This window comes from Rhamphochromis longiceps, linkage group LG2 (assembly GCF_057381845.1).
Source record: "Rhamphochromis longiceps isolate RC_006_pf linkage group LG2, R_longiceps_female_GT1.1, whole genome shotgun sequence".
In the NCBI taxonomy this organism is placed as follows: domain Eukaryota; kingdom Metazoa; phylum Chordata; class Actinopteri; order Cichliformes; family Cichlidae; genus Rhamphochromis; species Rhamphochromis longiceps.
Genome location: NC_140558.1, coordinates 42,144,718 through 42,158,494, shown reverse-complemented (window position 1 = coordinate 42,158,494; position 13,777 = coordinate 42,144,718). Strand labels below are relative to the sequence as shown.

General features: G+C 38.4%; 2 protein-coding genes and 1 non-coding gene across 4 annotated transcripts; all 3 read left to right on the top strand.

The window, feature by feature from the left end:
• The first annotated feature begins 108 nt into the window (after positions 1-108).
• Positions 109-3,356, top strand: LOC146678006 (uncharacterized). Its single transcript, XM_085429183.1, has 3 exons — positions 109-240; positions 376-451; positions 1,809-3,356. The coding sequence occupies exons 1-3, from the start codon at positions 140-142 to the stop codon at positions 2,850-2,852; spliced, it is 1,221 nt and encodes a 406-aa protein (XP_085285309.1). The 5' UTR covers positions 109-139; the 3' UTR covers positions 2,853-3,356.
• Positions 3,357-5,848: 2,492 nt separating this feature from the next.
• Positions 5,849-11,134, top strand: aurkb (aurora kinase B). 2 transcript variants are annotated; one of them, XM_085429171.1, is made up of 10 exons: positions 5,894-5,970; positions 6,834-6,937; positions 7,384-7,422; positions 7,677-7,755; positions 8,123-8,168; positions 8,260-8,448; positions 9,023-9,161; positions 9,261-9,409; positions 9,494-9,668; positions 10,408-11,134. In XM_085429171.1, the coding sequence occupies exons 4-10, from the start codon at positions 7,737-7,739 to the stop codon at positions 10,579-10,581; spliced, it is 891 nt and encodes a 296-aa protein (XP_085285297.1). In that variant the 5' UTR covers positions 5,894-5,970; positions 6,834-6,937; positions 7,384-7,422; positions 7,677-7,736; the 3' UTR covers positions 10,582-11,134. The 2 variants fall into 2 exon arrangements, with proteins under 2 accessions (XP_085285288.1, XP_085285297.1); XM_085429162.1 differs by lacking the exon at positions 6,834-6,937 and having other exon boundaries at positions 5,849-5,970.
• Positions 11,135-13,313: 2,179 nt separating this feature from the next.
• Positions 13,314-13,395, top strand: trnal-aag (transfer RNA leucine (anticodon AAG)). The gene has a single exon. It is a non-coding gene; the product is annotated as a tRNA-Leu (tRNA).
• The last annotated feature ends 382 nt before the right edge of the window (positions 13,396-13,777 follow it).

Genomic DNA, 13,777 nt, shown 5'->3' with positions numbered 1-13,777 from the left:
TGATTTGATTTAACTGCCCAGCGGCCGCTCGGTCACACAGTCAGTGGACCGGTGTTTCCGGGGGATTTCTGATTCGGGCGCAACCCGTGTGCGTTCATGTACCATTCCGTGTGTGAGGTTTGAGAGTTTTGTTTACAAAATGGAAGAATTTAGGGGCTGCAATCTGGACTACTTTCCCGAAAACATTTTAATCGATGTGTTGTCCTACCTGAACGTACGAGAGGTCGTCAAAGCCGGGAGGTAAGGGGATTTCAACTTTGCTCTCAATGATTTACTAGTTAATCGTCGTTTAAAACAAAACTCAGGTTTTCGTTTGTTTTGTCTTTTGTTATGTGATTTGTGCATATGTTTATATATTTTAAATTGTGGTTTTAGGGTATGTAAGAGGTGGAAACGCCTTGTTAAAGACCAAAGACTGTGGAGAAATGTCGACCTGACTTCATGGAAAGGGGTAAGGATGCTGTTGCCAGTGTGGCTTCATCATTTTTCGTTTCTTCTGTTAATGCAGGCCAGGCATTTTAGTAATCTAGTCTGTTACTTGGGGATAATAATAGAAACAAACCCATAGCGATAACTTTTTTTTTTTTGATAAAGATGAACGACTGGGAGCTGTTGACTCATGTTTTAATTTATCCTCTCACATTAAAGCACTGGTTTTAACTGTATCATCAAATAAAAATACAACACCGTGATTTTCCTGTCTCAAAACGGGCCCACTTATACAGTTGTCCTGAGATATTTATAGATGCATCATGGGCATGAATGCCACAGGAATTTGGGTCTGTGTAGGTTCTCAGTCATCCAGGTCATGGTAATCCAAGGCGCTTGGAAAGAAAAACGACTGGACTGCTTTAAGTTTCTTGAAGACATTTCACCTCTCAGTTCTAAGACCAAACGACCCTCTTAAGGGACAACTCCCACTAGAGCTGAAATACCTGGGGCTTTCCATCATTTGGTCTTAGAACTGAAGAAGCTTCTGGGGTGAGAGGTGAAATGTCTTGAAGAAACTTAAAGAAGTCCAGCCATTTTTCTTTCTAAGCTCTTTACATAGGAATTTGGGGCTTTTCATAATTTCTTTGAACTGTTCTTTGTCCAGGGTGGAATAGAATAGTACAGAACACAGCTTTAATGGCTTTAAAGAGGAAAAAGTAGATGCACAAGTTTGAATCAAATCCACACATACAACCCCAACTAATATTTGGTTAATATAAATATTGGTTGCACTTCAGTTAAACACTTTCGGTAGCCATCAACAAGCTTTTGGTGCAACAGTAGCTGGGTATTTAACCACTCTTCTTTGCAGAATTGGTTGAGTTTAGTTAAATTGGTTGGTTTCCACATGGAGCCAGCTTTTAAACATAGTCTACAAGTTTTCAGTACAATTGACGTTGGAGCTTTGGGAAAGCCATTCCAGGAGCTTAGCCTGGTTTATCCATCCCAAAGCCAGTTTTGACATATCTTTGTTTCAACAACCTAGTTGCTGATTTGAGTCTTAGGCCATCTATTGGCAGTTTCTGAGCTGTTACTAGTCATTCTTAACAGCCATCCACTAATATTTTCTCTTGGCTGGTATGTGTTTTTCTATTGTATGTGTATTTTAGTTTCTTTGATAGTGAATAAAATTGTGTATTACTTTTTAAAGCCCCTTGTAAAGCATTTTGAAATGCTTTTGTGTGTAAAATATGCTCTAAAAATAAACAATGAGCATCATTTAATAACACATGGGTTGTGTGTTTGTGCAGTTATTGACTGTTATTGTTTCTCTCTCTCAACACACACATATTCATGGACTGTCCACTGTGTGTTAGGTGACATCCCGCATCCTTTGGGTCCTGCTGCGTCAGTACCTGGGTTGCGGACTAAGGTGCCTTCGCTTGCGTGGTTTGCTGCTGTCCGCACGTGGCGGAACCTTTCTCTCTGAGTCTTGGCTTAAAGCTTTGTCCACAAAATGCCCTCGACTGAGTAAGCTCTATCTTCTGCATGCAGACCTGAGAAGCCTGCCCAGTTGCCAGATCCTACCTCCATCTTTGCAGGTGCTGGAGCTGCGGGGTTGTGAGCTGCCTCGTGGCTTCTTCAATCAGACCCTGCCATCAGCTAGTCCCCAAGAAAGAGCAGAACCCACATCTAGTGTTGGTGCTCAACTGAAAGGAAGGAACCAGAAAGGAAAAGGGGCTGGCTCTCCTTCAGGGATTGGTATTGAGAGGTTAGTCCTTAACAATGTGCCCTCTTTTACAGACCAGCACCTGCAGGGTCTGACATCATGGGAGAGGCTCTGTCATCTAGAGCTACGTGACACCTTTCGTGTAACAGCTAATGGGCTTAGAAGCTGTGCTGCCAAAGATGGTGTCTGTGGTGTAGAAGGGCTTTCCAGGCTCAAGTTTCTGGAAATAGGCATTACAGGGCGGCAGGGCTACCAGTTACATATGGCCTCCCTTGGCTTGGGGGCTGGCTGGCTTGGGCTGGAGGAGCTAAGTCTTGGTGGAAAAGAGGTGGGTCCAGGTTTGCTCTGCGCCAGCCGCTTGAAAGACCTGAAACGTCTGCGCCTGTGGGACTGCACACTCAGCGAGCTGCAGATAGCCCGGAGCTGCAGGATGCTCCGTGGACTTCGCCAGCTGGAATTTGTGGACGTCAGGTTCCAGCCTCGTCAGAATCCACCAGCAGAAGAGGGGGAGGGCGGTGAGGAAGAAGAGCAGGACAGAGAAGAAGCTGCAGGTGCAGATGGCAGCAGCGACGAGAACAAGATGGCAGATATGAATGATCCTATTCCAGGTCTGCGTCGCACACTGGCTGTCCTGCTGCCATCCTGCACACTGGTGCTTACCAACTGCTCTGTTCAGAATAATGAAGATTGAATGAAGCTATATGCTGCTATATACAAACAACCCACATGGGATTAAAAATAAATAAATAAAACAATAACAACAAAAAACTGTTACATAGGCTTTTAGATCATGTTGATATAAGTAGAACCCGATTCAGAATGCTCTGTCAACTTTTTCTGACAATGCCACAATAAGTCCATAAATAAATAAATAAATAATTTTAAAAGTCTGCTCACAATGATCCATGTTTATAGTATTTTTAGGCTTTTAGAATGAAGTAACAAAAACTGAATAGCTGTACACAGTAATGTATTCAAATGTATTAAGGGTTTATTGAGCGATTAAATTAAAAAAAAAATAGTATGTATAAAAATAAATGACTTCCTCGACAGAATTACCTTTGAGTGCTTTAGAGGAGGATTGCAGTTTTCAGCAGTGCAAGAACAACAATAAATGTTTTGGCCCTTTATTTAGCTTTTTACAGTATTATGTTCAAAAAGTTACTTGTCTTGATTAAAACTGACTTAGAAGTAAGAGATATATTGTGATATGGTGTTTTCTGAAAAATCTGATTGGTAACAGTTGCATAAAACTTCCAAACTGAATTGTCTGTCGTTGACAAATCAGATTACTTCATCACATTGATGAAAACATCATGAAAAACATCTTTCTCGTCAGTTTGCAAGGTTGCCTCATAAGCTGAGGTTACTACATTATGAAAGTTAAGAAAAAACATCTGTCGTCAAAGACACAAATTATATTGTCTTAAGGGATATGTCATGATCTCCTACAATACTCAGTTTCTTTGAGGTAAGTCAGTGGGAAGTCTCTCCTTTTTAGTGCTTAAAAACTCTAACGGTATGAAATAAAATGCAGAACAGTTGCTGTTGGACTGTAAACAGATAAGCAGGTGTAAGCTACAAAGACAAATAAGTCATGATCCACCTGTTTCCTGTTCTTTACCACTTATCAACAGCGTATACTGTCAGAAAACATATATTTTACTCTGTTTGGTTGGGTGATGCACAGGATATTGTTGGGTGTTGCATATGTGTTTTGCAGAAACTGAGAACAAAAAGCAACCGCTTATCCTGAATGTGTGTATATTGTCTCAGTTTTAGGAAAAAACATGGAAGATTTGTGTCATCATACCGAAGTGTGTTGCATTTAAAGCAACCATTCAATGAAGGTTCATCTTGTGAAGAACAAATTGTTCTGAATAAAGCTATTTTGATTAAGTAAACCCAGAATTTGTGCTTGAATACAAATACGGTATGTCGACTGCACCTTTAAAGATGACTGATCAGTTTGTCATGAAACTGCATGTATCATTTTTCAAGGTCAAATACTACATTTTATCTTCTTTTACATAGGTGATTTCTTGTCAGCTTCAGAAAATTGTCACGGGTCATTTCTCTTGTTTTGAGTGTTGGAGTGGCCAGTAACGGTTTTTGAAAAGTGGAAAGACAAGAATTTAAATGAGTAAGTATTAATCCTACACAAGTAGCTTAATGGTACACAAACCGTATAATCAAAATTAAAAGCATCTTAATTAAAAGTAATTATGGGATTAAAAGTTTGGATTCATGAATTTATATATGATATGCAGTATATTTTGCAGCTGGAAATTGTTTTAATTTTTTATATTCTACACAACAAAGAATTTAACACCTACATACCGTTGAGTTCAAATTTGTCCAGTGTGAACATTTCACATTGAAAGTGACCCAATATACACATAGATTAAAATGGTTAAAAATGTTATACTCTTGTAAGGGTGCTATGAATTTTTGTACATTACGGCTCTTACTGGTCAAATTTGAGCCGCAGCTATTTGGATACATTTTAGATCCACCATAGGTCAATAGGTCAAATCAAGGAAGACATTGGTTTTAGAGACTCTTGAAACTAAACATGTACTGTTAGTAAAACAGCATAGATGTGATCATATATGGTGCACCTGTTTTACCCATTTCAGAACAGGTGAGTGGGAAAAACATTCAAGTCCTACATACAAAGTTTCCTACCACTGCCCTGAATGCACAAACTATTTGCAATTAGCTTTTTATGTGCTCCAAGTGTCGATTAATGTTGAAGTAATGTTGCTAATTATATATAATAGTTATGAGGGATTGTCTGCAATAGCAGTGAGGACACTATTAAACAACTGAAATTTCTTGCCATTTTCACTTTCAGTAAATTAATAAGTATAGCTAAATCAAAATAGCTTTTATGGCTGTTGTGTTACTGTATGATGATTTTCTGCAAAATAAATGTTGTAAATTTGAAAATACACTTCCCATACTCTTTATTAAGGACTAATCAACCATTTATTATTATTGTCAGGTAGGCTATTTACCGCATACATTTTAATTGAGAGAGCCAGAGAAAAATGTTTTTTAAAATGTAATTGTTACTTATAACATGTATGTAACTTTGTAATTTTAACATGTTGTCGCCTCTTGGCCAGGACTCCCTTGAAAAAGAGGTTTTTAATCTCAATGGGACTTTTCCTGGTAAAATAAAGGTTAATAATAATAATAATTAGATCAGTGGTTTAAAAAATGGTTAAAATGTATGGAGTTATTTATGAGGGAATTTTTGGGCCAATATAGACTAGAACCATACCGTGAAGGCATTAAATCTTCAGTATGAAATAATAAGTATAAAGTAAATGACGTATAAAGTAAAATATTTGCATTTGTGAAGTAAGATTTGAAAGTAGCATAACATAGAAATGAAGTAAAATACATTCAAACCGTACCAGGTGTATCAGGTACTGTTGGTTTTCTGTCACGTGCTTGAATTTTGTAGATTTTAGCCAATGAAAAATTAGGCCTTTATGGACGCAGACAAAGGATATAAATGCTGTATACAGCCTACATACATCACATACCGTGGACGTTACTCCTGCTTTTTAAAAATAATGTACAGCATGTGGGCGGGACCACATCCACCGCTCACCAATGACACGCTGCCCCTTGCAGCGCTTTTATCCAATGACTGTTCTCTAAGTGTGCGAAGCTCACCAATCACGTTCGTGAAGATTAGCTTTTTGAAAACGCTGGCGGCCGAGGAAGTTCTGGGTTACAAGATTGAGGTTTTCACGCTGTAAATTTAATACTGTTTTTCCTTCACTACGATGCAGGTAATTCGATATTTATACATTTATGTCCAAGCGTTACCGAGTAACAGTTGATATCAATTTAAACTCCGTATATAATGTTTACGTAGACGTAAATTTTAGCTTAATTTAGCTAACCTTGTGCTTGCAAGCTAGCTCAGCAGACTAACGTGTAACGTTAACTCGAGGTAAAAAGATCACAGGTAGTATATTCTATGAACGAGGCAGTGTTTTCTACTTCGAGTTAAGTTAATGTTTTCCTTAAAGGTGATCAGTACAGTGACTTGTACTGCAATTGTTTGAACGCTGACTTTAAATGACAGAGGCCCGGTAAACCTTTTTCTTTGTTTAACGATTAATTTAAATGTTTAACTCGTTGATCTTCAATCCAGTAAGTGTAATTTATGAACACTATATAAAGCATTGAACCAGCATATCTAAGGTCAGTGTGGCGATCAAGTCATGATAAAACAAGGCGTCTTTACCTCTCAAACCGGGTAAAGAGTTGTGGTGGGTAATTCAGCCACCCACAGACAGTGTTTCCTTCTCGGTTTTGTATATGATAATGAAAACCAGCTGAAATCAAATATATTACTGTCTCTGGCACTAGAAAACGCTTTAGATGTGTGCACAATTTAAAAAAAACGAGAGGGGATGGAATCTAGAAATAATCTAACCATCGGTTAGGTCGCAGTAATAGCCGTGTGTGCTCTCCATTATATTACTTTATTTTACACACTAAGTATTAACTTGAAGTGGAGGGTGGCTCTCCAACTTTAGGAACGTGTTACACCCTGTGCTATTTTGGCGTAAAACAGGAAGTGACAGTGATTGTAGAGGTGGCCCTTCCAGTAAGTAAAAGCATACAAATTCTGTTTTGCCTCTAGAAAGATTATTGGCGACCTGAACCTAGTTTAGATGCTGTTGCATTAAGTGAAGAGAGCTGTTAAATAAAGATCTCCAAGAAATACTGATGAACTGAAACAGTTTGGTAAGGAGAAATATTCCACCATTCATGTTTGTCATTGTGCATGCATCATAAGTTATACATGAGGAAAGTTTCTACAATTTACATAAATTCACTACAGCTCAGTGTGTGTGTGTGCACGCTAAGAAATGAAAAGAACATCTGGTTGTGCTTAATGATTGAAATCAGAATGTAATTGTGACTTGGATGAACTTCAGACCATATTTTATAAGTAATCTATTCAGACATTGAGTTAATTCCAAACTCTTGGTTAAAGTCACCATTAATGATAAACAGGGAAAGCACTGAGCCTTGACACAACATCCTAGGTTATGAGTTACAAAGTGTGCCTTAATCTCTTGCTTGCTTCCCTTTGTTGGTTGTCTAAAATAAGTATAAAGCTAAAAGCAAGGGGGGCACAAAATAGCTCAAATGTACTGTTTTAGTGAGTTGTATTTATTTCTTTACAGAATAAGGAAAATTACGAGCCCAGAGGTCTTCAAAGACCAGTAAGTATGGAAATTGTAAAAGATTATGTTGCTTGGCCCATTACTGTTAACTGTGCTTAAATCTAGCAAGCACATCTGATTCAGCTTGGACTGAGGTGTTATTAAAATACCGAAAGTCACTTTGAGCAAATCAAAGAATATATGTAGGTAAAATTTTGTAGTAGTAGTTGTAATATTAATAAATGAGTGATTTAGCCATAGTGCAATGAATAAATCACTTATAGCTGTGTTTTTGTGTTTGCTCTTGATGTCAGTTTGCCACACCGAACCTGTCAGGCCCTCAGCGAGTTGTGGTGAAGCAACGAGCAGACACAATGAAAAATACTGTCACAGGTAAGTCTTTCCTTCTGTGCAGATGCTGATAAGACCAAGGTTATTGTAGTTAACTAAACTAAAACTGGATATTGGGGGGGAAACTGATTAAAATAGAAATGAAAACTAAAGTTTAAAAAAATCCATATACCTGGAAAACTACATTTAGAGAAAAAACGAAAACATAACTAAATTAAAATTAAAAGACAGAAAATTAAAAGGTAAACTGAAGTGTTCATATCCACTCTGGAAACTGACTGAAATTGAATTTGAAACAAAGTAAAAATGAAATTTAAAAACTAATCGCAAAACACAAACCTATGATAACTGATTGAGACCCCTCAGGAAATTTTTAATTGCTAAGTTTTAATTGTGGTGTTATTTTTAGGTCCTGCGAGAGAATGCATTGGCTCGTCCTCCAGCTCAGCTTCAAAGTAAGTGTACTACCTAAGGCTAGTTCTATATTCCTGATATGTTGTCTTTGTCCTGAATATTTAAAATAACTTTTATTTGTTTTTATTTCAGGAAAATTTCCATTGATGACTTTGACATTGGTCGGCCACTTGGAAAGGGAAAATTTGGAAATGTCTATCTTGCGAGAGTGAAGAAACTCCAAGCAATTGTGGCACTGAAGGTGTTGTTCAAGTCTCAGATGGAGAAAGAAGGTGTGGAGCATCAACTCAGGAGAGAGATTGAGATTCAGGCCCATCTCAAGTTAGTATCCTGCTTCTTTGTTTTTTTTTTTTTTTTGGCTCTACTCCCTTTTGTCATCTTAGGCACACTGAGTTTACAAACACAAGTTTAATTTGTTACACAATATGTGTTCAAATAATAAGTGTGGTGATACATTCATTGAAATGTACAAAATAACCTTTTGTAGGACTGTCCCGTTTTAGGGCGATTATAACAACCGTCCTATAATTCACACACGTTTGGCAGGCTATGTGCTACCCTCCACTGTCTCCTGCAGGGACATTCAAATGGTCGAACAATGCTGAGAGCTGTGTACTTCTATATCTAAACATTTCAATAATTTGGGTAATTTCAAAAAAAATCTTTAACTGTGCCATTGCTATACACTGAGAAATGTAGTTAATGTCTGTTAACCAATAATTTACATGTATAATGCCTCTGGGGACAAGATATACAAAGAAATGGTGTGTTCTCAGTGGTTTATTTGTCTCTTATAGATTAGGCTGATATTGTATAAATGCATACTATATAATGGCTGCTTATATTTGGTGCATTTAGCATGCTGATTTAAATCTCTTCTGCTTCATTTCCTCAGGCATCCAAACATCCTGCGCTTCTACAATTACTTCCATGACCGTAAGAGGGTGTTTTTAGTGCTTGAGTACGCCCCACGTGGTGAAATGTACAAAGAGCTTCAGAGATGTGGCAGATTTGATGATCGGCGTACTGCCACGGTAAGAACTCAACCAGAATTATAATGACAAAAAATTCTTTACTCTGAACTGCAAAAATAGTGAAGTTATAACCTAATGCCAACCTCTTTAAAATTCTAGTACATGGAGGAGATATCTGATGCACTAATGTATTGCCATGAGAAGAAAGTAATTCATCGTGACATCAAGCCTGAGAATCTTCTTCTCGGTTATCGTGGAGAGCTGAAAATTGCTGATTTTGGTTGGTCAGTCCATGCACCTTCTCTAAGGTGAGGAACCACACTGTCACTACTTCACTTTCTTTACGATGCCTGTTCACCCTGCCCTGCTCACCTTTTTTTAAACCTTCTCAGACGTCGCACAATGTGCGGGACACTGGACTACCTTCCTCCTGAGATGATTGAGGGACACACCCATAGTGAGAAGGTGGACTTGTGGTGCATTGGCGTCCTCTGCTACGAGTGTTTAGTTGGCAACCCACCGTTTGAAACAGCAAGCCACTCAGAAACGTACAAAAGGATTATGAAGGTTGGTGTTTATCTGCATGTGTAATGCACTTGGTCAGTCAAATCTCATGATTAAGTTACAAGTTTCAGTCATAGAGAAGAAGCTGATTTTACTGTAGTGAGAGAAGCCATTTAGGTATCACTCTAGTCGAGCACTTGTTTCCCTTTAGCTCTTACTTTATACTAAAAAAGGAAAATTCTTGTAGGTTTTTCATTATTTCTTCTGGGAATGTAATGTAGTACACAAGATAATTTACCTTCTGTAGCATTATGCTTACCAGATTTAGTACACACATTTTGAGTTTTAGCTCCGATTAAAGTGTTACGCTGAGCGGACTTTCTTGACACTCAAATGTTCCCAGATCTTAACAATTATTATGAACAAAATAAGTCACAAGCAAAGGTTTAATTTAAGCTCCGCTTGTTTTGAACTTATGCATTTTCTGAAATGTGCATAAGAACAGTAGCTGACTGGCAGATGTGGATGACTCTGAAGGGCACAACATTTGACTGCTTATTCCTTTCACAAGTTTTAGAAAATGCATAAAAATACTTTTATCTATATGTTTAATTTTCTGGTTATAAATTCTTAAAATGACACATCTTGCATCGTTTTTTTCAAACTTGACATTACATCTCATGTATCAGGAAATGATTATCAAACTCGACTGTACCTGGCAGTTTGTGAGTTGGCTAAGACTTTAAGAATCCCAGCATTCCCCTTTGCTGATAAATGCATGAATCAAATCTTCCATTTGCAGGTGGACTTGAAGTTCCCTAAAGTTGTCTCTGATGGTGCCCGAGACTTGATCTCCAAGCTGCTTCGCCACAACCCCATCGATCGCCTCCCACTACAGAGTGTCATCGACCACCAGTGGGTGCGTGCCAACTCTCACAGGCTCTTGCCTCCAACCTGCCCTGTCAAGAAATCCTGAGCCTGCCCTATGATGGGTCTTTTTCCTTCCGCAAGAGACTGTGGCCCAATATTTTTTTGGTTTCACTGCCATGGGCTTCAAACTGCCATTATACTGGCAACTTTATACATGAAAAGGGTTCAGAGTATTATGTCATGCATGACAAAGATGAACAACACATTCTGAGAACCTGCAAATGCAGAAAATCTTTCACTTCTTTTGCTTTAAAATGACTTCGGTTAATCAGTTTTTGCTGTTTGTCTATTCTCGCATACCCTTTTTTTTTTTTTCCCCCCAAATGTACAGTCCTTATGTATGTCCTTATCTATGTATAGTGCCTTCTCTAGAAGTGTGTTTTGTTTTTGGTAATTGTGATTTCTTTACTTTTCAAAATTGACACAGCTTTGTTTTGGATTGCTGCCTCAGATGGTGTTGACATCAAAATACTACTGTTAGACTGCCTCATTTATATTCTTGAATAGTTTGTGCCGAGGGGTTTGGGGCTTGTGCAGGAAAGCATGTTTTAATTTCCTTCAAGATGTACTTTAACTTTCTAATAAATATTGTAAAAGGATTTGTTTGCATCAAATGAGTAATTGATCACAGAGTTTATATCTAGCTGCTTGGCAAACCTGGTTAGTGTAATGCAACTATAAGTCCTACCTTTGCTAAGGGTTATATTAAGTTGCTTATACAACATTTAAAAAAAATATATATTGATTTGTAGTCACAGACTTCTATCAAGTAAGGGTAAGTAATTTGGGTTTTTTTGTTGTTGTTGTTTTTTTTTTTGTTTTTTTTTGTGTAAACCGCAAGAGCAAAAGTGTATATATACACCCTCTAATATTTGGTTGAAGGTGCACCCTGAAAGGGGCTATTGGTAGTTATCATCAAGCTTCTGGCATAATTCTGGCTGGATATTTGAACAGTCTTGGCAGGATTATGAGTAGAGTTCATTTAACCCTGGAGAACCCATGGGGTCAGAGCTGACCCCATGGGTTCTCCAGGGTTAAATGTGTTGGTGTCCTGGTACAGACCTGTGTGGGTTGTTTTTTTTTGTTTTTTTTAAAAAGCGTAATCCACAAATTTTCAACAGGGTTGAGGTGGGGAAGGCTATTCCAGGAGCTTCAAGTTGACTTGTTTTATATGTTCAAAACCAGCTTTGATATGTGTTTGGGTTCACTGTTCTGTTGGAACACTTAATCGTGTCCAAGATTCAGCTTCACTGGAAAGTTTACAGTTCATGGCAGGGTAGCTGATCCTTGATGCAACACACTCCGTTGGGACAGGGGGAACTTTACCACTGGGTCGCATCACATTTTCTTTTAATTACACACCAATCTTCTGGAACTGAAGAAATTGTTGCAATTTTACACACAGAATCTTTGCAATTCCTGCTGTAAGTAAGTAACAGCCTGTGGTCGGCTATCTGATTTTCTTTAATGATGCACCAGACAATTTCAGTGGGAGACTGCTCTGGACTGCAGACAGGCCAGTCAAGCACACAGACTGTTTATGAAGTCAGACTGATATTCTCCTGGAATACACATGGAGTTCCTGGGAAGAGATTGTCTTAATGGAAGCATATGTCCCTCTAGAAGTCCTATGAAGTCTGCATCAATTACGCCTTCAACCCCCCCCCCATGCCATGGGCAGTGTTGCACAAACCATACCATCCAACCTTTCTTTTTCATCTTTGGAATGTAGAATTCGACGCTAATCCTCTCCCCAGCGTGGAGTTATTTGACCACAAAACACATTTCTATTGTCACTCGTTCCATCTCAGATGAGCTTGATATAGCAGCAGATTGTGTTCAGTGACACTGATTTTCTGAAGTACTTCTGAGCCCACTTGGCTATGTCAGTCAGAGTAGCATGATGATTTTGAATGCAATACCTTCAAACCTTTTGAAAATCACACACATTCAGCAGGAGTTTCTTCCCTTGGCCTTTACGCCCAATGATTTCTCAGGTCTCCCACACAATGTTACCTTGCACTAAGAAACATTGTTTTTATGGTGAAAGATTGATTTATTTTCTCACAATATCACAGTGGTGAAACACAACCCATCTTTTCTTATAAAGGCTGAACTTCTGGTGCATACCCATTTAATACCCAATCTTGATACCCACACCTGTTCTAGATTAACTTGCTAATTGAGAATGTTACAGATTGTTACTTGTTACTACATTTAAAGCAGGGGTCCCCAATCCAAGTCCACGAGGGCCGATGTCCCTGCAGGTTTTAAATGTGTCCTTGATCCATCACAGCTGATTTAAATGGATAAATTACCTTAACATCTCTTGAAGTTCTCCAGAGGCCTGGTAATAAACTAATTATGTGATTCAGGTGTGTTGACCCAGGGTGAGATCTAAAACCAGCAGGGACACCGGACCTCATGGACTGGTATTGGGGACCCCTGGTTTAAAGGGTTATTTTGCCTCTGCCCCAGCTCCTTTTGAATGTTTTGCAGGCATCAACTTATGTTTAAAAAATGAAATGAGTTGGAGAAAACACTTAACATATCTGATTTGTCCTTTTCCCTGTAAAATGTTCAAGTGCATTACCAAATTGCAGAAAATGAGGTAGCTATCAGTACCAATATAATATACAAAAATGGTTAAAATCCTAAAAGGAGTATTCCAGCCTGTCCTAAGAAGAATGAAACGGCAGAAGAAAAAATGGTTAAAAAATAGTTAATTTCAGTAGTATTGTCGTAGGTATATGCTAATTTCAAAACCTAAATTCACACGGTAGCGTGGCCGAGCGGTCTAAGGCGCTGGATTAAGGCTCCAGTCTCTTCGGGGGCGTGGGTTCGAATCCCACCGCTGCCATTACTTTTGCTCTCACACAATTCTCTCACTTCGAAAGAACAGTCCGCAATAACAGCTGGACTTTAATTTTTTTTCTCTCGTGTGTCAAATTTTGTAAAATGAGCGCTCTAACTTAAACTGCAAATGTTAATTAAAAGTAACACAAAATAATCTCACTGATAGTTAACCGTTACCGCAGAAATTATTATGTTTGGAAACCATCAGTTTCGTTGCTATATTTGTCACTCGGAATCACAAATTACACATATAACCTGCAAAACGTCTGGGTTTGAATACACCTTGCAGTTTCAAACCGCTAGACAGTGCCACACAAAGTGTTCAGTGCCTAGTTATATCGGCAGAGATGCACAAAACATGTCAGATAACCAAGAGTTAGCTCAAT

Excerpts from the sequence above, each read along its gene's own strand:
- LOC146678006 (XM_085429183.1), top strand. The coding sequence starts at position 140 with ATGGAAGAATTTAGGGGCTGCAATCTGGACTACTTTCCCGAAAACATT. Across the intron at positions 241-375 it reads GAGGTCGTCAAAGCCGGGAG|GGTATGTAAGAGGTGGAAAC; the intron begins GTAAGGGGATTT and ends TTGTGGTTTTAG. Across the intron at positions 452-1,808 it reads ACCTGACTTCATGGAAAGGG|GTGACATCCCGCATCCTTTG; the intron begins GTAAGGATGCTG and ends ACTGTGTGTTAG.
- aurkb (XM_085429162.1), top strand. Across the intron at positions 9,162-9,260 it reads ATGATCGGCGTACTGCCACG|TACATGGAGGAGATATCTGA; the intron begins GTAAGAACTCAA and ends TTAAAATTCTAG. Across the intron at positions 9,410-9,493 it reads GTCCATGCACCTTCTCTAAG|ACGTCGCACAATGTGCGGGA; the intron begins GTGAGGAACCAC and ends AAACCTTCTCAG.